This window comes from Psammomys obesus, unplaced genomic scaffold, assembly GCF_907164565.1.
Source record: "Psammomys obesus unplaced genomic scaffold, mPsaObe1.curated_primary_1811, whole genome shotgun sequence".
NCBI classification, from domain to species: domain Eukaryota; kingdom Metazoa; phylum Chordata; class Mammalia; order Rodentia; family Muridae; genus Psammomys; species Psammomys obesus.
The window spans coordinates 43,403,192-43,430,815 of NW_026585895.1; the positions used below are offsets into that span (position 1 = coordinate 43,403,192).

Consider the following 27,624-nt stretch of genomic DNA (forward strand, 5'->3'; position numbering starts at 1 on the left):
TTGTGTGTCAAGCTGACAAGCAGTCAATTGTGCAGGGTAGTTTTACGTCACTTTGACACAAGCTGGAGTCATCTGAGAGGAAGGAACCTCGATTGAGAAACTGCCTCCAAAAGAGCAGGCTGTAGGCAAGCCTGTAGGGCATTTTCTTAATTACTGATTGATGTGGGAGGGCCCAGCTCATGTGGGTGGGGCCACCCCTGGGCTGGCCATGGATTCTGTAAGAAAGCAGGCTGAGTAGGCCATGAAGAGCAAGCCAGTAAGCAGCACCTCTCCATGGCCTCAGCCTCAGCTCCTGCCTCCAGGTTCCTACCCTGCTTGAGTTCCTGCCCTGACAGTGATGTGGAAGCATAAACTAAATGAACTTTTCCTGTTCAATTTGCCTTTCATCATGGTATTTCATCACAGCAACAGTAACCCTAAAACAGGAACTGGAGTCAGACCTTTTAAGGTGTTGACTATCTGTTCCTGTTCCTTCTGCAGAGAAAAGTGGCCCCATGCTCTCTGGTCTGGAGCAGTGTGACTGACCCAAAGGCTCCTGTCTGTTACCATAGCCTTTACCCAGTAGCCAGCCTGTCTAGGCATCATTCTACCTTGCTCTGTGCACCCCCTGAACCTGACAGGAAGACAAGGGGAACCACATAGGTGCTGAGGTCAGAGCCAGGCCAAGGGTGTGGCTTGAACATGGAGGAGCCTCCACATAATGTCCCCTCCCCCCCTACCCCCCCCCCACAGGCCACTCACTGAAGGTTGAGAGAAGCTGCCCCACCCCTGGTCCCTGACCTTGATCATCTGTGAGAGGTCGCCCGCATCAGCCAGCTCCAGCACAATGTTCAGCTCGTTGTCTTCGATGAACGAGTCCAGATACTTGATGATGTTTGGATGGTTCAGTTGCTGCACCAGAAAGGGGGGAGGGGTCACCAGTGATGAGTGAGTGGCATGGCCCCAGTGCCTGCCCTGCACACAAACTCCCACAACCCTCTACCCAGGCCAGCTCAAAGGTTCACAGAAGCATTCCTTCTGCTCTTCTGTTCTCAGTGTCTCAGCCATCCTTCAGAAACCTAAAAATCCATCCCGGCCTAAGCACTTCTGACTGACTCTCTAGCCCCTAAACTCCATACTGAGGAAGTGAGTGGAGCCCAGGAAGGGAGGTAAAAATCAGCTCTGCCTCACAAGAGAGGATCTTCCCTGGACACTATACCTACAAGGGTCTCGGGGAGCAAGAGAGGGCTCCCAATACTACTCATAGTTGGCACTGTTCATCTACCAGCTGACGGCCAGGGTCTGACTGACATATGTTTTCTAAAGGCTCAGGAAGTCTTTAAGCCCAGTTAGTCTGGGCCAGCAGGAAAGGCTGCTTTCTCAGGTCTAATGATAATTACTGAGGCCAGAGGTCTGAGTGGGTATGGCTTGTACAAAGGCCCTGTGGTAGGAAAGGCCAGCACACCTGAGGGGCTGAAAAGAGGCCACGGTGGCTGATGAATGGCAGCAAGATAGCAGGTGCTGGGAGCCAACAGGACTGGGCATGGGGTAAGGTGGGGGCAGAGACCTGGATACCCTGGAGCTCTGAAAACGCTGAGCCAGACTGGATTAGACCCTGGATTATGTATTGATCCTTGCTATATCACAAGACCTTTGTCAATGACGTGATAAGGTGTGTTGTCTCCCATCTGTGACTTGCATTTTCATCTTTGTGTGACGGCTATGACAGATTCTGGCCTTCTTTTATCCTAGTGCCCTTTGTATTCGGGGACACCTCTGTGTCCTCTAGCTATGATGAGTCCCGCAGTTCTCTTCTATAAACTTTTGATTACAGCCTTAGCTTGTCTTTTGTTCGTTCTTTGGGGAATGTCATTCTGTAGCTTAGCCCAGGCTGACCTGGTATTCACTATGTGGCCCAGGCTGGCCTTTAACTGGCAATTCTCCTGCCTTATTCTCCTCTGTGTTGAAATTATAGGTGGATGACACCACAACTGGCTTAGCTTTAACTTTTAAATATGCTCAAACTACAGAAATGTTCGTGACTTTAGTCTTTCATTTTATTTTCAGAATAATCCATTTCACAACCATGTGTGTGTGGCGTGAGGCACGTCCAGATTTCCCAGCACCTTATTTAAACTCTCCTCTGTCTCCTGAATTGTTTTGTGAAGGTTGTTAGGACCTAACCCCAGCTTCAGCTGCTGTCAGAGAATATTACAATTTTAAAGTTATTTCATTATTATTATTTTGTGTACATTGATGTTTTTCCTGCATGTGTCTGTGCGAGGGTGCCAGATCCTCTGGAACTGGAGTTATAGACAGCTGTGAGCTGCCATGTGGGTTCTGGGACTTGAACCCCAGTCCTCTGGAAGAGCAACCAGTGCTCTTAACCACTGAACATCTCTCCAGACGTGTGAGTGTGTGCGTGCCATGGTACTTGTGTGGGAGTAAGAGGATAATCATCATTTTTACATGGTTGTGGAGACTGAACTCAGGTGGCTTGCATGCCAAATGCTTTCTCTACTCATTCAGCCATCTTCGCTGGCCCCCACCTTGTTTTTTTGAGACAGGATCTCTTCCTGGTCTCTAGCTTGCTAGCTTAGCTGGCTAGTGAGCCCAGAGACTAGCATCTACACCTCCTTGGTGCTAGAGCTAGAGCATGCAATACTTGCTTGGCTTTTTTAGGTATCAAATAAACAAACAAATGTGGTGGCTGGGCATGGCGATGCACACCTCATCTTTAATCCCAGTCCTCCTGAGGCAGAGGCAGGTGGATCTGAGTTCAAGGCCAGCAAGAGCTATGTAGAGAAACCCCTGTCTCAAAAATAAAAACAAACAATAACAAAACATGGGTTCTAGGGATTAAATTCATATCCTCATGCTTCAAGGCAATCATTCTACCAACTGAACTATCTCCCCATCCCTGTCTCATTTTAATCTGCATAATCCTCTCAACTCATGCCTTTTAGAAGATGGGCAAAGAGAAGCTCATGAAGGTTAAGTCACTTGAGAAAGGTCATACAACTTAGAAAGGCAGACATGAGGACTACAACCCAAGGCTTTCCTCCTTTCCCAGCTTCCTGACTGGGGCCCAAGTCTAGTCTGGAAAGTTCTATCTCTGGTTCCAGGAAAATCAACATGGGGACGCTCGGGGAAGGAGGCACAATGGCAGACATATCTGCTGCCCACTGTGCTATCCTGAAAGGCCCAGGGTGTTTGACCTGCAGTAACCTGGACAGCTGGTCCAAACGAGACTCACCTTTAGGAGACCAATTTCCTTGACACAGTCCTGCCTGGCTTTGGCATCCATCATCTCAAAGATCTAGGGCAAGAGGAAGCCAGAAACAGAACAGTTAAACCAGTGTCAACAAACATGATTCGAGCCCCTGCTCACCCTGCTCCTTGCCAGGGACCCAGAGGAGTAAGAATCCCGACTTCTCAGCAACAGCACAAGTCAATGTTACCAGGTTCACTTGGGTCCCGTGACTCCTCCTGTGTGGCAAGAGCTACTGTTCTAACTCACAGAGCAGGGATTGGGGCCCACAGCCTCTGGGGCTTGCTGAGGTCACATCCTGGTAAGTGGCATATGGCCAGTGCTCCTTCAGCAGGGGCCTGAAGCATAAGACTTGTAGGGACAGACCAAAGGCAGCCATTGCCAATGTCCCAGCACAGCAGCCATTATGAAAAAGAAGGAAGATGGCCCAGAAGGCCCTCTGGAAAGGCAAGAGCAGACAGTATCTCAACTGCAGGAGCCTGATGCCCCAGTGCCCTGGAGAGAATGTGAGGGTCACAGGTCAATGCTGACCCTATGCAGCCAGTATCTTCCCATCCTTGCCCATGAATGCCTGCCTGGTCAGGCAACCCTCCCTGTCCAGGGACTCCTGGGCCCAAGGTGCTCACCTTACCCTGCAGGAAAACCAGCAGAATAAGGGGCTTAGGCAGCCTGGGTGGGGGGAAGGGGAGGAGGATTTCCAGGCCCATGCTGAGTGCTTCCCAGCCTGACCTTGCTGCTGTATTCCCTCCCCTCCATTTAGAAACATCACAGGTTGGACCCTTTGAGCCAGAGCTGATGTTGAGGGCCAGGAGGGGAGTATCCTGCTTTCCTCTAAGCTCCCTCTGGCCTGGACGGTTAGTGAGTTACTACTGTTTTCCTCATCTGAAAAATGGGACAATTATTCCAGCCTACAAGGCTACTGTCAGGGGCTCCATGTCTGAGTACACCCCTGTACACAGGAGGTACTTACTGTGTGCGTACTTTTCTTTTCTTTATGTTTCACAGTGGGCTGAATTTGAGTCCCCTAGGAAGTAGGGTCACGGTGAAGCCACTTGGACTCACGGCCCTGAACTCACCTGCACCTTCTTCAGTGCCACTGTCTTCCTGTCCAGCAGGCAGGTGGCCTTGTAAACCTCACTGAACTGCCCCCTGCCAATCTTCTTCTCAATTTGGAAGTCTGCCAGCGAGCAGCGAAAAGACAGCATGTTGGGGTGCCTCTGTAGGAGACAGAGGCATTGGCGGTCAGGCAGGCTGAAGAGGGAAGCCTGGGACTAGACTGCTAGGACCCTCGCGCACCAATAGCACCTTCTAAGCAAAGAAGGGATTTCATTCGCCACCCCAGTAACGGGCCTGGCCAGTAGAGTGTGTGACAAGCATCAGAACAAGATGGGCAGGACAGAGATCCAGGCTCACCCCCTCTTCCCACCAAAGGTCCTTGTCCTGACGCTGTCGGTCACCATTAGCGGGCACAGCCATTCCCCATCAGGAAGGGGATGCAAGCTCACACCTAAGCTTCTCCGGACAACCTGTGCCCGTCACAGTGGCACGAGAAAATCATCCCTGACTGCAGGCTCAAGCCAGAGAAAGATGATGGCTGTCAGGCAAACTCTTTAGGAATCACCAGTACCCTACCTACTCACCAAGTGCCCACTCAAAAGCACAAGCCTTCCAAGCACTATCCAGGCCTGTCACGGTGCAGCCGCCACCTCAGTGTCAACTCGTCAAACCCTCAGAGAGACCCCGAGTGGAGCTCCACTGCCTCCCCACTGCTGGGAACTGAGGGCTGGTGGGCTGCGGCAGAACCAGCTCCCACTCTCTGCTTCTCCTCCAACGCCCCGGTAGAAGGAAAGCTGCGCTGCCAGCTGCGGAGCATAGCTGAAGTCATGCTTAGATAGAACCAAGGTAGCTCCTGGGCCCTTGCATGGAAATTGACCCTCGGAGAGGGCTGCTTTGAACGCCTCCAGACAGGACTCTTTCTGCCCATCTAGGCCTTGCCAGTAGAGCAGGGACTTCAATTCCTTGTCTGACCCGGGAGGTCCTGGGGTGAGGCCCTCCTCTGTTGGGCCTCTACATTCTTTGGCACCTCGAAGGGTATAGAGGGGTGATCATCAAGGCTACTTGGTCTGTGAACACAAACCTTCTTCTCAGGAGGCTGGGTGGACAATGGACTGCTGGCTGAAGGCCCCAGTGACAGTCTGGCCAGCCCAGGAGGCCACAGTGCCCAATTCCACATCGGCTCCAAAGTCTAACGGATGCGAGGTGGTAGCTATTGGGTGGGAGGGTGGAAACGTCACTGAGCCTGAGGTTCTAGCTCACACATGCATACGGATGGCCCAGATTTGCGTTTCCCATCACATTCCACTCATCCCAACTAGAAAAACAGTTTCTTGTACTGAAGCTTAGGCGGTGCTGTGCACTGGGGCCATGTCAAGTCCACTGGGGAGGGAGGCTGCCAGCAAACTGCCAGACAAGGTTCGCCTGGGGCAGCCTCTGCTCAGGCACAGGGCATCTGTGAGCATCAGAGCCCTGACCCTGATTTAACTCCAAGGAGAGAGGGAGGGTCTAGGGTCTCCTTACCCTCCAGGCCAGGTCTGTCTGTTGCCCTGCCTCGCCAGGTCTGTTTGCCAGCTCAGGTTACCATCCCCGTGATCCACTTTGCTGTGCACTAGAGAGACCCTGAGCCTGTCATCCATTCACCGGGGACACACAGGGGGAAGTCATGCCTGGCTCCATTGGGCAGGGATGGCCCTCTGCTCTCCCTCAAAGACGGAGGAGACAGCGAGTTGACCCTGGGCTGCTGACCCTGTAAGAGTCCCCCAACACTGCCTCCTTGGGCCTGAGCTGCAGAGGGAGGATGGTGTGGATCAGGAGGAGGAGGATGGAACAGTCTCTGTGAGCATGACCACAGACAGCAGGAGGCACCCGATATAGAGGGATCAGGGGACGGCTGAGGTCCATGGCAACTGTCCCTAACTGCATCCTTCCTAGAAATGTCATTAGTTTTCTGAGGCCCAGGCAGGACAGATAATGGGAGAAGACTCCCCCAGGACACTCATCCCACCCCAGAAAATCCAGAGAAACCCAGGCTTTCTTTTCCAAGTCAGATCAAATTAGGCCACAGATACCAGCCCCCCACCCCTACCCCCACCCTTTTGCTAATTTGAGTTTAAAATGTTTGAACCACACTATGCCACGGCCATCAACAAACCCTTTTCTCCCCTATGCTCACTCCCTAAACAGGAGCATAAAATTACACGTTGGAAGGATAAAAATGCATTCGCCCAATTAATTTTCTGAAATCTCATTAAAAAATTTAGCCTGACTAAGTCAGACTTCTGACCTGAATTTTAATCGTCTTTACACTGGATGGGCCTCTTCTCCCTCACACTGGTGATGCATCATTAATTTTAAGGCAACTGTTTCTATGATTTTAAGAAGCACACTTCATCAGCATGACATTTCCTGTAAACGAATTTCACCTTTAAAGACATCTGACATCATGTGTACTGGGAACTCACAGGGTATTGGGTTTCTATGAAGCAGAGTGTTTTAAATATGCATTGCACAAAAGGGCTCACTTTACAAAGAGTCCACATTGTCAGACACCTTTCGAGGCCAGCCTCGATCAGCAGAGTGGCTGATTTCAAACCCTGAACCAACCTTCATTTCTTACTGCCCTCCAGATCAAGACAGCCGTTCACCTCCCTATGAAACGGAGCACTGGCTACTCCTTGTCTGAGGCAGAAGACTCAGTGATCAAAGTTAGCTCGACTCCTCATTGGTATCACCCCAGCTAAGAAGCCTCCTACAGGCTTCATGGGCTATCGGCTCACAGACACACTAAGGAATTGCTGGTAGCGTAGAGACACCACCACGACAGGCTCTGAACATCCAAACCACAGTGACCCCTCCATGGGATAATCCTGGTACCCTAGTGAGACGAGAGCTCCCGGCTGAGAGCCTGCCAGGCACAGGCTGGAAGATGAAGCCTGGAGGTCCTTCTCTGCCTTCATCCCAGCACAGAGATGTCTCTGTGGACACTGCTCGGCCCCAGTGTTACCCTCCTTGAGCTTCAGGCCTTGGCCCCCAGGGAGCTTTCTAAAACCACAACGAGCTCCTTTGCTACAGTCTCAATTCAAATGATCAAGCACTGGTTCTTTGCTCTTGGCTTAAGGTGTGTGTGTGTGTGTGTGTGTGTGTGTGTGTGTGTGTGTGTGTGTGTTGAGCACCGGTTCTAACCTGCTTGGCCCACCTGCAGGTCTAGAGCCCATGAATACTCTCTCTGTTCTGTCTCTGACTCCTGGTCATCCATGGAACAGAATCAGCTGCCCCATTCTCTGCCCTTCCCCAAGCCCTCCAGTGTCTGTTTTATCTGTTTATAGAGGGGACTCACAGTAGGGCTGGTACTCAGATAAAGGTCTTAAACAATCATTTTCTAAATTTACAATCAGTAGCCAACACTGTTCAATTTTGAGTGTGTGTGTGTGTGTGTGTTGTTTGTGCACGTGAAGGGCAGAGGTCAGTGTCCACTGTCTTCTTCAATCATTCTCTACTTTTCTTTTTGAGACAGGGTCTCTCACTGAAGCCAGAGCTCCCTAAATTCAGCCCCAGACACCCAAATGTCTCCCACTTTCCTGGCGCTGGGTTACAGAAGTGTGCCACTGTGTACAGCGTTTACGTAAATGCTAAACATCTGAATTCAGGTCATGTTTGCATGGCAGGCACTTTATTGACTGAGCCATCTTCCCAGCTCCTTGAGTGTCAATAACCATTAACAACCATCCACCATCATATCTTTAGGAAGGTTTGCATATAAATTTTGTTCTGTGAAGCACACACCCATGGACAAAGTATGCACATGCCTCTCTCCAAATAGAATTAAACTCAGCTTGCCCAGAGCAGGTTTCTGAAGACATGTCAGCAGAGACTTCTCACACAAGAAAACCTTTCCCATTCTATATAATCTGCATCATTCTTTATGGGTTTCACCTTCTTGACTCTGTATGTCCATCTGCCGGACATATATTAAAGTCTAGCCTCCCTCAACATTATGGGAACCTCACAGGCCAATGGCTTTGGCTTTGAAATATTTTGTAATAATTTTTCAATTATAAAAATAAAGTCTACAGCAGGGCATGGTGGCACATGCCTTTAATCCCAGCACTCAGGAGGCAGAAGCAGGTATATCTATGTGAGTTCAAGGCCAGCCTGGTCTACAGAGTGAGTTCCAGGACAGCCAGGGCTACACAGAAAACCCCTGTCTTGAAAAACAAACAAATAAGTAAACAAATAAATAAGTCTACACATGGCATTTCCTTGACACCCATGGTGCTGGGTGGCTGGCTGGATGTTTAAAGAACATCATTTTATTTGGACTTGACAGACATCTCAGGATGGAAGTACCAGCATTATCCCCACTCTACAGATGAGAAAACTGAGGCTGAGATGCTTTGTACCCAACCTCAGAGCAGGTGGAACCTCACTCCTTGCCCCAAGGATGGCCTGCTGGGTCACATGCCTCCTGCCATCCCAAACATTGCAGGATGCTGACATAAAGAGGCTTGTGTCAGGGCACAGGCAGTTTGTGAGAGGACAGAGCATGTACCTGGCCGGCCTCCATCCCTGTTCCAGCCTGGAGCTGGCCCAGCATGCTCAGCCATGTACCCAAGTTTTCAAGCCGGGCCAGGTGCAGGTGGGACTAAGGACATCCTTGTCTGACAGCCACTGCCCAGAGCAGCCGACGCTGAGTGATTGCATCTAATTACACTTAACTATGTCATCACCCACTCCAACATGTGCGACAAGCTGCCGAGGACACTGTCACCGCTGCCTCCTCGCCTCGCCTCGCCTCACATGAGAAATAATTACAGGCCTCTCTCCTCTGCCAAATGAGCCTGTAATTAACCCTAATTGCTCGAAATGCAACTGGCTAATTCTGGGAGATTAATCAAGGGGGATTCGATTGTTAGTGAATGACTTAATGTGACAAATGGCTACATTACCTAAGCAGGCCCTGCTGCCCCAGCCATCAGCAGCATCTCCTGGCCAGCTCTGGAGCTGTATCCCCCCCCCCCCCCCCGGTTCTACCTGGAAAGGGACCATTGCATCCTAGCCAGCATATTGCATCCAGCACAAATAGCATAGCCGTCCTGGGACAGTCTACATACCTGCACACACTGTCCAAGAGCTCAGGTGTCGTCTTTGTGTAGGTCTGCAGTAGGACCCTCTCTTGGGCTAACAAAGCCCTACGCCATAGATCACAACCCAGTAAGACTGCAAGCACATACACATTTTTGATTCACCTGCCTCCCTGAGCAGCTGTCTGTGCAACTTAAAATTTGCACAACGGGCAGACCCTTAGTCCTCCACCCAGAACTAGGATGTTAGAAGCTGTTAGAAGTCTCTCATGGAGGAGCAGGAATAGGGCTGTCTCCCTCTGATTTAGGCCTCACGGCCTTTGGGGAAAAGGCTGACCCTGCACACGGTATGCTAAAGGATCTGGTACAGACACCAAGCTTGTTGCTCTTTAGGGCACTGCCTGCCCTTTCCTTACAGGAGCCTGGCCCTCTCGGCTGCATCAGGTGCTTTGCTGGGGCTCTGGAGTGCTGGGGTTCCTTCTGTTGGATATGTTTATGCTTCTATCCCAAGAGGCTGTGTGGCCTCTGAGAGCTGACCTGGGCCTGCCCCACACAGCCACACCTCAGGCAGCACACTGCACATACAGGATGTAATTTGAAATAGAGATGTATTTTGCTGAGTTAGCTGCACAGTCATTCTAGGTCCTCGATCTAGTAGGCAGGAAAGACCCCTGCAGGAGCGAACATCCAAGGCCAGTGGCATGTGGGGACACATGGGTGTCAGTGAATGGATGCACGTGGGTATGGGAAACACACGGGTGGGTGAGGGTCAGGATGAGGGTCAGATCCCTTAGAGAGAGGGATCTGGCCTTGTGGTGAGACTGAAAAGGACCCTCTAGGTCAGGGAACAGAGTGTGCAAGGGCACTGAGTGTGCTTGGCACTCAGAGCCACCCTTGAAGCAGTACCAAAGGCAGCTGGGACCTCCAAGGCATCAAGAGCCAGGGTAGGCCGGGCACAAGGAGACCATCTCTAGACCACAAGAATGAAGAGAGCCAAACACAGTTTAGACCAAAACAGAGGCTGACAGTGGGCCAGGATACAAGTTTCTGTCCATTTCAGAGTCCCTCCCCTCCTTGTACAGAGCTGCAGACAGGAAGCTGCTTCTTACTGGGGACCAAGCATCTCTGAATTAAGTACAGGGCTTGAGGTACAAAGCACCCAAGCCCTGGGAGCAGCTAAGGAGGTGTTCTGTACGGGTGTGCTATAGAGCTCCCTACAGGGAATGAGGGCTTGGGGCCTTCCAAAGGCCCTCAGTGTTCTGGGAGAGAAGAGAATGGGCTTACCTGTGAGTCTGGAGGGGGTGCAGGCCCCAACGCGTGGCAAAGGTTGCTCGGACTCCCTCCATGGGGCATGTGGCTGGGCTGTCCTGCCATCCTGCATGCCAGCCTCAAGAGGTCACAGGCTGTAACAGATAATAGGGACCTGGTCACTGTCTCCTCCTGGCCACTTGATCCATTTTACAGATGGCCAAGCGGAGCAGAGGGCACGGATGTTACTTGGCTATTGGTTCACAAGTGACCATTCCAGTACTCAACACTTCACGGTATTCTTTCTCTCTACCATGCTGCCCTGCTTCAGCTGCTAGGATTGCCCTTTGGAAGGGTGAGACTGAGGAACTCCGCAGGGAAAAGATTCCTCCAGGTCCACAAGGAGACCTGCGTTACTGACTTTGCTGTTGCTGTGATGGCCAAAAGACTTTTAGAAAACAGTTTATTCTGGCTTATGAGTTCACATGGGTAGAGTCCACAACGACGGGGACAACACAGCAGCCGGAACAGGAAGCTGAGCATTTGCATCCCTTACCACAGACATGTAACAGAGAGCGTGAACTACAAGTAGGGTGAGACTGTGTAATCTGAAAGCCCGCCCTCAGGGATGCGCTTCCTCCAGCACAGCCATACACCTGAACCGCCCCAAAAGCAGCACCAACTGGAACCCGATGTTCAGGTACATGAGCCCACGCAGGACATTTCTCGTTCAAACCACCACAAGACCCCAGCTTCAATCCTGCACTACTAGGCACGTTTCTACATTCTTTCAGTAGGGGACTGGTCTTTTCTGCTGTCCCCAACAACCCCACATAAGCCCAGGATGGAGGTCTGAGTGGCCAGGAGAGAGAACAAAGTGAGACTCTGGCCACACTGAGGGCCAGGTTCTCTCTGAACCTCCATGCAGAGCTCTTGAACAGCGTAGCTCTCACGTCCAGGGCTGACCTGAGAATGCCCCCAATATGAACCTAATTCTGAGCAAAAGGCCTTCCAGTATCCCCACCCCACCCATTATTACTTCTTTCCTGACGCTAGAGGAAGATTCAGGCTTCCCCATCACACTAGCCTTTTTAGAGCCAAGAACAAGGCTGACATGCATCGGAGCTTTCTGGCTGGGGGATTGACCTGCACTTAGCCCTGTGGGAAAGCCTATGCTTATCCCGAAGTATATCCTTAACAGGCGCCCACCCCCCCCAAGGGCCAGGCCTGGGCTTGGGTTCCCATGAGCCACACCGGGAGGCATCAGTGGAGCTCGGGTAAGTAAGTACGCCCTGAAGCGTCAGCAGACCCACGCTTTGTGTCCCAGTCCTAGTCCTAACTCCCAGGGTCCTGACCCAGGCTACGTGAGCAGCTGTCTGATAGTCCCTAGAGAGCCGGAAGTCCCTGTGAATCATGGATGACCTTCCTAACATCTCAAGGGAATGAGCACAGAAGCTGGCGAGTGCTGTCCCATGTTTGTGTCACCCACATTGCAGGGCCCTAAGAGATGGTACTAGCCCGTTTTCTGTTACTATACCGAAATGCCTGAGTATGGACAACTTTATAAAGAAAAGTTTTACTGAACTCAAAGTGTTGGAGATACAAGGGCTTGGTTAGAACTGGCAGGAACCTCCTGGTAGCTAACATTACAGTGGCCAGTATTCCTAGGAAAAGGGCAGATCCCAGGACCAGACAGTCAGACATTCAGGGGTCAGACTTGAGCTTTAATAAACAACTTAATCTCTTGAGAAATAATCCTTCCTGGAGGCGGTTCCCTGTGACCTGATGACCTCCCACTAAACTCTGCCACTTAAAGATTCCACCATCTCTCGCCAGCCGTGAGACAGGAATTAACACCATTGCTATGTCAGAACTGATATCCTGCAGATCTGGTCACTCTCCAACCCTCTGAGCCTGTTACCAGCCACATCAGAGACCAGAAGTGTCCATCTCTTCTGGGTGCATCGAGGGCACCTAGCATGCTGCAACATGCCCACTGGCCCCAGCACCGTTCTTCCTCCATCCCTGGGCAGTCCTTCACTTCCACAGTTCTGGGAGTGGGTGCAAAGGTACGTGTGGATGCATCTATGTGTGCAGTGAACACGATAAACACACTACAGAAACACTTCTATGTGTGCACATATAAAGGACAGAAGTCAACAGTGGTCTTCATCGACAATTTGCCTCCTGGCTTTTGAACACAGGCTCTCTCACTGAATCTGCAGTTCACTGATTTGGCTACACTAGCTGGCCATGGAGGTCCAGGGATCCTCCTCTGCTGCTTTTCATTTTGTTTCTTTCCTTCTTCCTTCTTTTTTTTTTTTTTTTTCTTCCAAGACAGGGATTGTCTTTATAGCCTTGGCTATCTTGGAACTTACTCTGTAGACCAGGCTGGCCTTGACTCAGAGATCCACTTACCTCCTGGGTGCTGGGATTAAAGGCCTGTGTCACAGCCCAGCAGGAATCCTCCTCTTTCTTCTCCCCAGCTTTCCATGCAGGAGCCACGGACCGAACTCCGGTGCTCATGTTTGTTTTACCGACTAAGCTATCTCCCCAGCCCCTCATTGCTCTATGGTTCACTTACACGCTCTACAGCACATAAAGTCAAAAATGAAAAGTGAGGCTGCAAGGGCCTCTGTCAAGACAGCCATTCCTGGCCCGTGCAGTTCCTGTGAATGCCTTCTGTCTGAGACATTAACCACCTTTGATGTGGCTTGTCCTTCTGTGTGGAGATAGACACGAGCAGTCTCTGACTGAGGGTACATGGCAACATGGGTAGGCCTCTCCCTCTCCCCCGCCGTGCAGCCTTCCAGGGGATGCAGAGGGGCCCAGATGCTCTCAGAGTCTCCTAATTTCCCACCGGCTGGCTGAGCATCCTGCTGCAGCAGCCCACCCCTCCCAGGATCGCATGGCGGAGGAGCTGTGTACAAAAAGCCCCAGGATAAACAGATAAGCACGGAGAAGCTTCCTCAGGCACTGCTGTTACTCAGGGGGAAAACCTGTGACAACAAACTGGGAATGAGAGTGAGCCCGATGTAAAATGCGCATGAATTTGAAGATGAAGCCAGAGGCTCCCACAGGCTTAGCAGCTGATGTGGCCAACACCCTCCGCATCCCTCAGGGTGACATGCTCACCGTCCTCTGCCCTTAGGGGGACCTCTGGGAAAAGGTTGGAGAGCTGTCTTCAGGAGAAGGTTCCATCTTCATCTCAGAAGCCTCCAGAATGGGCCCACAGGCTGCCCTGTCTTGGCCATTCATGTATTTGTTCTGCCTATCTGCCTGCCTGGTCCCTGTCTCTGTTCCCCTTCCCTCATCCTGCCTTGCCTAGCTCCAGCCCCCAGGTGTTTGGGGCGGGGGAGAGGGAGCGCGCTGCGTGTGAATCTGTACTCTTTCACGAACTAGCTGGGACCCTGGGCAAATGTCACTGAGCTGCCTGGCAGCTGTTTAGGAAGGCCACGCCTCCAAATAGCTACGTGGACCTCACTTGAGCTGGCAGGAGTATGACAGAGGGGCCCAAGCCACTTCAAAAATAACACAAGATGATGACATTAGTTGCGTGGGTCCTTTAACACACCCTTAATCCCATAAACTTTAGCATAACTCCATCAGATAAAGGCTAAAATCAGTCTATCGAACAAATGAGGAAACTGAGGCACAAGGAGGTTGAAAAACTAGCCCAGGTCACATGGATAAACAGTGAGGCTAGGACTTAAGGCCTAAGGTGGCATCCTTTCCTGAGGCCACCGCACTATCCTTCCAGTGGCACTCTGTAGTACGAGCCCTGTTTCCACGGAAGAGCCAGTAGGGCCAATGCACCCTGCCCTCGAGATCGCACCCAGCTGCTGGCCACATTACCCCTGATATCAGAGCCCCTGGCATTCATCCAGTGACTTGCAGAGCCAGTAGCACCTGCCAGACAGTGTTCCCCAGGGTGGAGAGGAAGAGCACCTGGCCTGACAAGCCCCCAAGAGGAACACTCCAGATGGAAGGGGTCTAGCAGGGAAGAGGGAGGGCCCTTCTTGATGGCCAGGTCTTTCCCACTTGTCCACCCTCAAGGCTTTTGGGAAACTCATTTTATAGGTAGGAAAACTGAGGCTCAAAGCTGTTTGCCCAGTGAGCTACAGATAAGAATTTTGGGTTCAAGCCTGGCAGTGGTGGCGCACGCCTTTGATCCCAGCACTGGGGAGACAGAGGCAGGCAGATCTCTATGAGTTCAAGGCCAGCCTGGTCTACAGAGCAAGCTCCAGGACAGCCAAGGATCCACAGAAAAACACTGTCTTGAAAAACAAAAAAACAAAAACAAAACAAAACAAACTGGCCTCAGACTTCAGTAGCTCTCCTTCTGAGGCTCTGGTTGTCATCAGGGAGTCTCCACAGGGCAGGACTTGAAGGAACCTGCACTCTGTAATACTCCAGCAGAAACCCAACCTTCCCACACCACACATTTCTACAAAAGCCTGCTTCTCCCAGAGTCAGATGCAGGAAAGGATCTGCACGTGGAGGGAGCCCGGGAGCGCAGGGCTGACCAGAAGTACACGCTGAGTGTGAGTAATATGGGGAGTCTCCTAGCCCTGCGACCCTGGGGACTCCAGCGTCCACCAGCCCCTGCCAAGCTGTAGAACAATGAGGCAGTGGCTGCCAAGCCCAAGCCTGGGGCCAAAAATCTGCAGAATGTGACCCAGAGCTATGGGTCTCAGATCGCCTTTCCTCTGCAGTGAGCAGATGCCTGTGCTCTGAGAAGCTGTTCAGTGCACGCACCATTCGGCCTCTCACCTAGGCTCCCAGCTTTGGTGCAAAGGGCAACAAGAAGCTGTCACATGTCTACCAGGCAGCCAGAGACGAACCCAGAACAACCTAGGTTTCAAGAGGGACTTGCTGGAGAGCTGGATCGTGGAATTAAAATGGTATGCCGTTTTCCTGCAACCGGCGCCTGTTTCCTCACACGGGGAACGGGTGAACCAGCAGACGGACCTCTGAGGGTATCTAGGTGGATCGCATGTTCCGTGGAGGGTACCAGAAGCTCTGGCTGATGAAAGCATCATTTATGCTAACTCACTGAGGAATGGAGGGTAACTGCCTGCACACATAGCAGCCATGGGGGCTGAGGTTTAGTCAGGGGCAGACCCTTGCCCAAAGTCACACTGCACGTGTCCGCCTTCATGTGACCTGTGGCCACCCTGCCTGGCCTTGGATGAAGCCCTCTCTCAGGTGGTAAGAACTGTAGGGAGATCAAGGGGGCCGGAGGCTGAACTAGGTTGAACTCGAAGTTCCAAGTGGCCTTTTTCCTAGGACTGTCACCTGGCATTTACCTCCCAATTTCTGGTGACTTCATCTCGAGCTAACTTCCACCTTTATTTGCTGCCGAACGCCAGCCTGCCCTCAGGAGGCTGGTGGCCCCCAGAGGCTGTCTCTGTGAGGAATGACCCCTCCCGGAGCAGGTGTGTCCAGCCAATTTCTGATGACAGACTCCTAGTTTGGGAGCTCACTGCCCAAGGAACAGCCTAGAGCTGGAGGCCCAAGGAGACACGGCTCGTCCCGGCTCCTGGCCATTTATGGGGTCAAGCTGGTACAGCTTCAGCATCGGCCAACATCCACACAGGTCATCTGCCATCTCCTAAGATGAGGTACCACTAGCCCCATTGTGCAGATGAGGAAACTGAGGCTCCAGAAAGGACCAATGACTTGTCAAAGTAAATCTACGGAGAGGACAGGGTACCCTCTGACCAGCTTCTCAAAGAGAGGAGGGTACCCTCTGACCAGCTCCTGAGAGGCAGAGCAGAGGTGCATGCCACGTGGACTGGTTGGTGGGGAACTGGATAGTGACCTGTGAGTACTGTGTATACTCCATGTAATCGCTAGGATCTGCATGCAGAGGAGGAAAGGAAAGCCAGGCGAGTCAAGCGACAGCCCAAGGTCACATGGGAGGCCACAGGCACGACTGACACTCCAAACCAAGTCTTCCAGGGTCCACCCAAGCACAGCCCTGGAAGAGTGCACAAATGCATGCATGAATAGACTGAATGAATGAATCCAGCCCAGGGATGTATATAAAGGGATATATATATATATATATATATATATATATATATATATATATATATAGTGCGCTTGCCCAGGCTGGTGCCCTTTCTCCGCTGGTCTCAGGTTAAGTAGATGCTATTGGTTTTTCACTTGACAGGAAGAAGTCAGAGCTCAGGCCAGAATTCCGGAGGCCTGTCAAGCTAGAAATGACACAGATGGTGTATGATTTCTTGACTGGTCCTGAGTCCCCCTAACTCTTCCCACCCTCACCCCTCCAAACCGCACACACCACTCAGATGCCTGTGGCTTGCATGGTTGGTGGATTCCTGGCTTCTCTGAGTGCAAGCCACACTGAGGTCCTACATGGACCCTTTCCCAGGCAGTGAGGCCTCCCCATGGTGGGCCTGAAAGACATGGAACCGGCTCCCTGGAGCTGTGTGGTGCCCCAGCACAGGGCTCCCCCGACTTTCCTCTCCCCTCCCCTCCCCTTCCCTTACCTATTTCCTCCCTCGCACCCCTGTCTACGGCACCTCTTCCTAAACCTATCTTCCTTCTGCCAGCCTAGGATCCTCATGGGGTCCTCCAGACCCAGGCACAGCTCGGCTCAGCTGTGGCCTGCTCTTCCCCAGTCTCCATCTCAGCCAGAACCAGGCTCCACCTGAGCTTCGCCTTCTCTCACAGCCCTGAGCAGTCTTGTTGATTCTGCCTCCAAAGTATGCCTCCCTCAAACCCCATCCTAGACTTAACCTTTCCCAGGACCTTACAGTCCCCAACTCCCCCTGGCCCCACCACTGGAGGGTTCTCTTTTCTGATGTGTGTGTGTGTGTGTGTGTGTGTGCGCGCGCACGCGCTGCTATGTAGAATAAGTATACATACACAGAGACCAGAGGAGGCCTTCAGGTGTCCTCTACTCTCTGCCTAACATCAACAAGTAAGAATCCAGACTGCTTCCTTCATCACTGCATCTGCTTCTGAAGCTTCCTTCAAGAGCAGAAGATGACCATAGTGTCATCTTCCAGCTGTTAGGCAGCGGGAGGCACAGAGGTCCTTGTGCACAGAGGTAAGCACCAAGGGAAGCAGGAATGTTGCACATTCAGGGCTGTTCCTTCGAAGGGAGGGATGCTGTCTGCCCAGGAGGCTGGGAGCACATGTTGTTAATAGCCGGATGACAGCAGCACTACAGGACCACACTGGAGCCTCCCCAAGACCTTTATCCTGAGCTGGTCAATCTATAGAACCCATCTTTATGGAAGATGTCACGTGTACTTCACAAAGCGCGTCCATGCAGTCTTGTCTTAAGCTTTATTGTACACATGGGATTGATCTAATTATCACCAGGAAATTTTTCACCAAATGGTGCTGTGCTTGAGATGCCTAAAATAAACTAGTTGGGGTCAGACTCTCGAAGTTTGAGCCGACACCAGCTCAGTCGTGTTGAACCAAACTGCCCTCTTGCCTCCCGTAGATCGTTACTCTATTCGTGGTGGGCACAGAGATACCACCGCTAGGCCCTGCCCAGGTGTGGCACAAAAAGTGACCTAATGAAGGCTGGCCAGATAAACGGTCACTGGCAGGTGGAGAGGTTCCCCAAATCCCTGTGGTCAAAGATCAGACAGAAGTTACCATTCAAAACAAACCATGCCACACTTGAGTTCCTAGGACTTGTAAAAAAAAAAAAAAAAAAAAAAAAAACCATCAGTGCTGGCTCCTGGTCACATTTCAGTTACCTTCCTGGGTAGCAAAGGGGCTATAACTATCTCATCTCATCTCTCTATCTATCTCTCTATCTATCTCTCTCTCTATCTATCTCTCTCTCTATCTATCTCTCTATTTCTCTATCTCTCAAAGGGAGAGTGAGGCACTGGAGTTCTCTGGGGGAAGCCCTGGTTTAAATTACACAAGATAAAGCTGAGATCTGCTAAATGCATTCTCTGCACACACACATGCGCACACACACTCGCACACATACACACACCCATGGATGTCTGTAACCCCCATCTAATGGATAAGGAAACCGAGGCACAGAGAAGTTAGATGACCTATCGAGTTGATAAACAGTGGGACCTAACTGATCCTTGGAAATCACCAGAAGCCAGAGCTAGGATCCCATACCCCAGGATCCCCAGGGTTCCTAGGAAACCCACCACCCCAGTGACTCCCACCTTGGAAATGACTTTTCCTCAAGATTTTGGCAGGCTCTCCTATGTCTGAAGTAAATGGTCTCCTAGCAAAATTCACTCCTACCTCAATACCCAACTGCAGAGCCTCCTCCAGGCAGCACTCTTAGATTCCCTCCTCTGCCCCTACTATGTCACTAGGAGCTTGGGTCTGGTCTTTTGTGAAGTTTCTGTCTGATCATGGCTTCCCTTCCCTCAAAAGCAGAGACCAAGTCACTTACCTCCAGGACACACTGGGCACAGAGGAGGGTTGGACAAAGGCTACCAGAGGCTTCCAGGGAAGTGACTGGCATGCCTGGCCAGAGGGAAGAAATGGCTGAGGGAAGAAATTCTTGAGAGCAGAAACCCACCTATCCCTATGTTCTTTCTCAGACACTGTTATTCCAACAACCAACAACAGAAGGAGGAGAAAACCAGCAGAGCAGCCCCAAGAGGCTACGGATTCAAGAGGCCAAGCCTGCCCCTAGGAACAGCAGAGAGTCAGTCACGTGACCACCCCTAGCTAAGAAAATGCACTCCACCTGTCTCAACCACTATCCCAGGAGTTCTAGTAAAACCTGGGAGCTGCTTAACAGGGTCCTGGCTGGCAGCACCTGCCCTGCCCCACAGCAGTGGCAAAGGTCTCTCAGACTGCAGCGCTGCTGCCCTCTCTGGCTGACCCTCTGAGTTCAAGTTCTGGAGGTCTCTGGAGTCTGGCTCCCCGTCACTTGCTGGGCAAGCCCCTGGCAGTACAAGTAGCAGGAAAGGAGGAAAGAATTTTCTGTAGCAGGAGATTGGCAGGGCTGGTACCTTCTGAAGTCAGCACCCCCAAGGCAGGTCTGCTCACCTGAGGACTGAGGGCTGGTGCTGTGCCCAGAGCCTCCGGGTATCCAAATGACCTCTCTGTGCCAAGGCAGGTGAGGGACATGGGCCCCTCTCTGTCTGCACTCGGGACTTCCCCTTCCCAAGACACCCTGTCCCTAGACACCACCAAAAGGAAACTCCCCCACCACGCACTGCTCCAAAAATAGCCGGGACTGCCACCTCCATGGTGAATGGAACTTGTCACAACCCCCACGGAGACTCGTGCTTACCGAAGAGCACAAGCTGGTGGCAGGGGCCACCAGATGGTACAGAAGCCAATGCAGGCAGCTTAAAATCCTCTCTGGGGTGGCAAGTTCAGTTCCTCGCTTTATAAACAGGAAACTGAGGCAGCAGGGCAAGAGGTGGTCACGGGGACTATAGCCACAGCAGGGCCAACATCAGCCTGGAGATATCAGTCCTCTTGCACCCAAGCTGATGCCATCTCCCATACAATGCCATCAAATGGATTTTCCCTCCAGGCTCTCACTCCCATCCATCACCTGGCACTTGCACACTGGATGCAAGGAGTCAGTCTGGGATCCAGGAGGGAAGAGGGATCCTTCCCCTGTCCCTGTGTTCCACTCCACCAAGCACAAAAGTCCTTGTTATGCCTTTAAAAGCTTAACCCTTACTGGGCTGGGCAGATGGCTTAGTGGGGAAAAGGCTCCCTGAGCAAGTGTGAAGACTTAAGTTCAGATCCTTAGAACCCAGGTAAGCTGGACCCAGAAGCGTGGCTATACTCCAGCACGCCTGTGAGAGGAGAAGCCGAGGCAACAGAATTCCCGGAAGCTTGCCATGGAGGTGGCTTGGTATGTGCAGCCATGAAGAGGGTCTCTTGCAAATAAGGTAGACCGTGAGCGCCGACACCTGAGGTTGTCCTCTGAACCCCCACATGTATTCATGCCCACGAATGCGCGAACACACACAAGGGGGTGTGTTTTTAATAAAAATAAAAGCTTGGCCCTTCCTATTCTTTGTATGCCGGGCAAGACCTATCTGCTGGGCATGAAGGAGGGTTTGTCAAACACCAGGGCTGCTTCTGGGCCCTGGCTCTGCCACACACCCCACTATGTGCCCTGGTCTTTTCATAGGTTAAATGGGGACAAGGACAGCATCTACTCTCCCAGAATGCTAGAGGACTATGACATTACAGGGGTCAAAAGTGTTCAGCTCTGGGCCTGGCCCCCAACAGACACCCAAACAGTGGGGTCATTGTTTCATTTTGATTCCATCCTTACTCCTTCTTGCACTGTGCTTTGCTCTCTAAAACAAGGCTATAGGTCCAAGAATTGTGGTCGAGGAAGCGTTCCCGGGCTTCCTTTCTCCTCCCCCTCTTCCCTAAGCCCTTCTAGCTGCCTCTTCTATGCAGAAACCGTGCTGGTGCTGACGACTGGGAAACCCAGAATGCCATAGACAAAAAGCCCTTGTTCTTCCTGGGGCCACAGGCCAGAAAAGCACCCAACAGTGCCCCAAGAAGAGGCAGGAGTGGTCATGCACAGCTTCTTGCCACTACGACCCTACATCCCCAAGACTCAGTAGCTGGACAGGCAGGCGGCGCTGGACTGAGGGGAAAGGGGTTCCCAGCAGAGGACGCAGGGGATTTAAAGGCACAGTGCCAGGCTGGGCTCAAGCTCTAGCTCTTCCACACCCACACTATGTCCTCCAGGCCTGCTCCAGGCTTCACTCCACAGGCCACACCTGCCTTCTCCAGAACAAGAGCCACTTCTACCCCGCGCCCCATCTGCAGTACCACTGCTGTGGGGACTGGCACTGGCATATGGCAGCTGAAGCTCCAGAGGCCGTGCTGTGCCAGACTCTGGCACCAGGGCTCGGCCACCTGCCAATACACCTTCCCTGCCGGCCCCAACTGTCGGGCATATGCCTAGTGCTGCCTCCCTTGGTGACAGCTGCTGGGCCCAGGCCAACCATCCATAGGGGCTGGACCCCAAGGCCAGGACCTGGGGTATATGATTCTTCCTAGGAGGAGGTGCTCAAAGACCTGTGTCTTCCATGATCCCATTAGTCTGGTTCACAGAGAAGGTGCCAGGCAAGCTGGGTGAGGGCCTGCTGAGAGAAACAGTGAGTAACTTCCACAGTCTCCAGTGACACTGTTCTCTTAGTCTCCTCCTGCCACCCACAGGGCCACCTAATCATGAGCTCTGTAGCTACTTCCTATGTCTCTCCTGATAGGACACTTGCAAGACCTGAGTTAGATCTGGAACACGTGGCCATGTTCTGTAAAGGGTCAATTTTTGTTCTTCGTGTGTGAGTTTGGATGCGTGTTCACATACATGTGTATGGAGACCAGAGTTTTCAGTCAGTGTCTTCCTCTAGACCCACTTCATTTATGGGCACAGGGTCCCTCACAGAACATGAAGCTTGACCTGGGGCTCCTCTGTAGGACCCCCAAACACCGGGATCACAGTTGTAGGTGCTGGTGACCTGCTCGGTCCTCAGGCTTGGATGCCAAACATTTTATCCACTGGGTTATCTCCCCAGCCCCTAACATGTGGCCACTTTTAACTCCACCTGAGGGACTTTGGCTCTGAGTTGTGGTATGGCAGCCCAGGATTTACAAGCTGGGTGCTCACAGGGCTGCTCAGTCTCAGGAAAGTCCAAGACTGTCTCTGGGCCTCTGTTTCCCCAGCTATGATATGGGTCTGGGATGACCCTTTCTGTGTGATGTTTGACAAGGGTGATGGGGGATTTGTGGCCCACTAGGATACCCCGAAACTGAGCTGGGAGTCTGATATCATTCAATTGCATGTTGAATGAGGAGGAGAGCAACTATTCTAGCATAGCAGAGCGAAGAGGATCTGTTCTCTGGCCTGACAACACTTTCTGCATGCTGCTGCCAGACTCACAGCCCTGTGGGGGCTCCCACGCCTCCCGTGGGCTCCCACGGACTCCCAAACACAGCCACAGTGGCGCTACGTGCATGGAAAGAATGCTATACCCAGAGCTCCCCTAACTGCCAGCTGCTGGGACAGACCCCTCGAGGATACTGGCAGTGAGCACGCTCACAAAGCCACTCTGCCTGTGCAGACACAGGTGAAGAAACAGCCTTGCCCACTGTTTTCCAGCTGGATCGGTCCGTGACCTCCCCTGGGTGAGCTGCATCCCCGCCTTCTGAGAAGCAGCAAATGTGAGGGGGCTTGGGACAAACAGACCAAAGTGCTTCAGGATGCCGTTTGGAGGGATCAAGGAGGCTTCAGTCCAAGGAGGCCCTGGAGTCTGAGAGCTCAGGATTCAAATCCTATGCTGCCTCTGCCCAGCTACCTGAGTGTGGGCCAGTGCCCCAGCTACCTCTGTAACTCTGTCTTCTGAAAACAGGGGCCTTTTCAGGACCTGCCCTGTGGGGTTGTTGAAAGACTGTGTGAGAATACGCTGCAGACTGTCTGGGCCCAAGTTCACACAGGGGTTCTCGTATGGTTACAACACTGTGAGGATGAATTTCAGAGCCAGGCAGTGCTCACTCAAGGATACACACCCTGCAACCAATCCTTCATGGTAAGGCCATTCCTCACTCTCCCGGGGAACCCCAGGCCCGAGGCACTCAGGGCCTCTGTGGACCTCCCACCCTGGCTCCTCCCTCATCCTCCTGAAGCTGGGACACATTAGAGATGGCGACACCCTTTCACAAGTTACCAGGATGAATCTGAGCTGCCCTCTCCCCCACTGCTTCAGTAACGTAAATCTCGGGCGGGACTGACAAGAGACCCCATATAGTTACATGATGATCGCGCCTCATGATCACAGGGCTCGTGGTTCTGGCAGGGAGCTCGTGGCAGGGATGACTGTGGTCCTAGGAGAGTCACTATTTTCCGGCGACTTTTATTGTCCATTATATCCCGCATTTACAGGGCTCTGCTCCGGGGCTGGCAGGAATATGGCACACGGAGGGGCTGGTGGGCCTCCTGAGCCTAGCTGTCTTCTACCCTTCAGGTCTTTGTGTACACAGACTCCAGGACCTGGGGGGCATCACTGAGGACATCTAGACACAGATGAAGCCCAGGGATACTCGTGGTTCCATGGCTTTGGTGGCACGGTGGGAAAAATGGATATTGCGTTGCAAGGGTGGGGCCCAGAGGTGTGTTGAGCTGTGGACTACAGGCCTGAGGAGCTTCTTGGTAAGTTTTTAGGGATTATATGAGACAGTTGAACTCAACCATGTCTTGTAGGTGACTATTAATATTTACTATTGGTTTATCTTTTATTAACGCTGCTGTTAATCCTAAACAGCTGTATACCCAAATCACCACACAGAGACTGGGTTTATTTAGTTAACCTAGAACACAGTGCTGGGCAATAGTTACTCCCTCTTAAAACTCCAAGCCCTCATAGTTTTCCTAACATTTAGATTTTACCCATTATACTTGCTTTTTGTGAAATCTTAGGTCTGGTTCATTCTCCACGTAGTTCCAAGATCTCTCTCCTGCCTTTGCTCTCCCAGCAATCTGCCTCCCTATGCTTCCTGTCCTCTGGCTCCTTCCTCTCTTCCTGCTTCCTTTCCCTTGCTCAACATTGTGGCTAGTTGCTTTATTTTGGCATGTTTACACAAAGTTGAGACAGGTGATGCTTAGAATAAGTATCACAATTCAATGTCCGGATTGAAACCAGAGAGTCGGGGAGAAATCAGCATTTGGATGAACAAGGGTAAAGTGTATACATTCCAAAAGAACATTATACCAACAACCAAGGGAGGAAATTAGCAAATAGTATAAATCAAGGGTTTGTACAGAGATCTCCCAGACTGCTTTGTTAAACGTTCTCTAGGGCTGGAAGGGGTGCTCCAGCAGACCATCAGAATCATCGGAGGAGACACGGGTTGAGGAGTCAGACATGACTCCTTGATGCATAGTGTGACTGAGTCTCTTGTCTCCCTTTTTGAGCCCCAGCCTCCGTCTGAATAACACACCTAAGCTCCTTGAGTAGGAGAGGGCTGTCATACCTCACAGAAGCTCCCTCATGATGGTTGGCATACAAGAGGTGTTTAACAAACCGTCTATTGTCACTTGTCATTCAACACTGAGCATCCACTTTGTACTGGACAGTCTGAGTCAGAGACATAAAAACATCCCGGGGCAACCAATGATACATTTTTTGTTTATATGTGGCACTCCTGATGGTCTGCAGGGGGGGGGGGCCACCCACACCACTTTAACGGAAGCCACTGACAGCGTTGGAAGACAGGCAGAGCAAGAATGGAAACCATCTCTGATATGAAAAAAGGAAGCTACGGGGAACTGAGATGCACAACAGGTCTCTGATTAGGTATCAAAGTGGCTTGGCCCCACTGGCGTGCTGTGGGTCCTGCCTAGCTAAGCAGGTGGTTCCCTACTGCTGCTGGGCCACCCGAGAAGAGGACAGGCAGGAGACTGGGCTCCTGGCTCCCTGGCCCCACATCTTTCTCCTTGGGGTTCGGGGCCCAGGTGGAAGGGCTAAACTCTCAGTGCCTCTGATATAATATAAATGGTCCCCTGTAGGCCTCTTGGCCTGGCCAAGTCTCTCTCAGACCTCCACAAGCAGTATGTCAATACCTGTTGTGGCCTGGTGTGATCCCAGGTGACACCCATAGTCTCTCGAGTAGTGAAGGGGGGATTGAACATGGTGGGATTGAACAGGGGGGATTGAACCAAACACTGTTGCTGGGTTCTCCATCTACATGTTTCACACATGTGGAGACTACAGCTTGGGAAGTCTGTGGCTGGCATTCTCCTCACCCCCACCACACAATCCCCATAAAAGTGACACTCACACCCTGGGCAGGAATTGCCAGAGCTTGTGGTTGGGTGCCCAGTAGAAACAAGGAAGCAACTCAGTCCTGATACCCTGGTGGCCCACAGAGGGGACAGCCCAGCCATGAGCCTCCGCTCAGAGTGGTGGCTGTGCACTTCAGCGTACTGGAAGACGGGGAAAGTGCAGTGTGTTGATGACTCAGATAACCTTTGAGGCGGCAAGACAGAGGAAGCGGGTGGCCTTGCTAGGGGTGTGCCTCATTTCCTAGAAGGATGCGTCATCAGCCTTTATTTAATTAGCAATTACCCTGACCATCCACAGCCACCTGTGTCTGGGGTAGCATCACATGGCTGGCCTACTTCTGTAGCAATCATAGGTGAGCAGGTCGGAGAACAGAGGAGACAACAGAGAGCGGGGCGGGGGAGGGGAACAGGGAGATGGGGGCCTGTTTCAGGGGCAAACAGCAGGGACACACACCAACTCTTCAGACTCCTTGGGCAAAAGGTTAATTTTTCTATTTTCAAGGACAGAAGAGACCCTCCAAAGCTGTGTAAGAAAGAGATGGAAAAACAGCAGCTGAAGAGCAGGCAGTGAGGCCCCAGCCAGCCAAGGAGACTCCAGACACGATGCTAGATTCCTGTGGCTGAGGGTCATGCGACTTCCTCTGCAGAAGACAGTTGAGAAAGTCTGACTGAGCAGGAAGGAGGGGATGTGTCCACAAGACAACGCATCACGTGCTGAAGGCCTAGCTGCCCCACAGGCTAGTGACATGACCTTCCATGAGGCCCTGGCTTTCTTGGGGCCTCACTTACTGACACCGTACCAAGCACAATTCAGTGTGCTTGATCGATAACTAAGTCCCCTCAGCGGCTCCGTGAGACAGGGATGACACTATCTCCATTCTGCAAAGGGAGACAACTAAAGCACAGAGGCAGGCTACTGAGCTAGGTGGAAGCCAGGTGACCTGACCACCTGTAGCAGGTGCTGGGTGGTCCCGAGCAGTCTTCCTGTTCTAAGAGAACAGTGACTAAAAGGCCCCGATTAGGCAGCAGCTGCAGTTTGAAGACAGTTTCAGCTACTGCTGCTTTTTGGTGAAGTCCGATTTCTTCAGTACACTTAGCAGCCTTTATAGAGCAGGTGCCAGGAGCCCCTCAGGAGGCCCCCTGAGTCACAGCAGCAACCGACCTGTCTCTTTGAGCCTTGCTGAGAGGTGCCCATGCAAACAGGAATGGATGCCCTTACTGTGATGTCCGTTTTGGAGTTTTACACACAGGTCAGCCTCGGAGACTGCAGGAGGGAGATTGCCATTCATGTGTCCAAGAAAGAGAGGGGGAAAAAAACCCATCTATTCATAGTCAGACATAGCTGCTCTGTGGACGTGCCACTCCTGATGCGACAGCAGACCCGCTATGTGAGGGATTCCGGAAGAGTGTGACCTTGGAGCATCCACGTGGAAGGCTCAAAGACTTGGGTGGTCACCAAGCTTTTAAAATATGTCTGGACATTCAACTATGCAATTCCAGAGGGAGCATGGTTCTGACCTAAAACCCAAGCCTGTCTTCCCAAACAAAATTCTTCCAACATTTTTTGCCTTAAACAAACAGCCAATTTGGTTTCTTCCCGACTCTTGAGTAAGGAAATCTCATGCTAAGAAGAAACTGCCACCAAGTCACATGTTGTTCCCTTCCCCACGCCACATACAGGCATGAATGCAGACGCATCAACTCACCCCATGAGGCTAGCACTACTGTCCCGACAAGGAAAGAGACTGGGGTACAAAGTCAGAGAGCTGGGAGAGAGCAAAGGAAAGGTCTAAAATCCAGGGTGAGTTACGGAGCTGGCTCAGAAGGCCTGCTGCACTAACATGAAAATCTGAGTTCTAACCCCAGCATTCACATAAAAAAAGATGGGAGTGGCCACGCAGTGGCCACCCCAGCGCAGTGGGGTGCAAAGACAGAAGGATCATGTGTATGAACTTGCTGCCTGCCTAGGTCCAAGTTCAGAAAAGGACAATTTTAAAGGAGTAAGGCAGAAAATGACAGAGTAAGACAGCCAGTGTCCTCCTCTGACTGTATCACAATGCTGTGCCCACAGCAAACACACATATACACACCCCACTTCCCCCACATAGAGTGTGACCAGAATCTTCTGCCTGTGAAATTAAGAGGTGCCCTCATCAGAAATGGAAATGCAGGGAAAGTTCTGGGAG

At 51.8% G+C, this 27,624-nt stretch overlaps 1 protein-coding gene across 2 annotated transcripts in view; it reads right to left on the reverse strand.

Moving 5' to 3' along the window:
• Nek6 (NIMA related kinase 6) overlaps positions 1–27,624 on the reverse strand; it is a 70,634-nt gene that overhangs the window by 21,714 nt on the left and 21,296 nt on the right. For both annotated transcript variants that reach the window (XM_055599995.1, XM_055599994.1), the window contains exons 2-5: positions 10,672–10,790; positions 4,327–4,467; positions 3,236–3,298; positions 781–891 (exon numbers count right to left, since the gene is read on the reverse strand). In XM_055599995.1, the coding sequence (XP_055455970.1) occupies positions 781–891; positions 3,236–3,298; positions 4,327–4,467; positions 10,672–10,761 (405 nt within the window). In that variant the 5' untranslated portion in view covers positions 10,762–10,790. The remainder of the gene's footprint in view (positions 1–780; positions 892–3,235; positions 3,299–4,326; positions 4,468–10,671; positions 10,791–27,624) is intronic.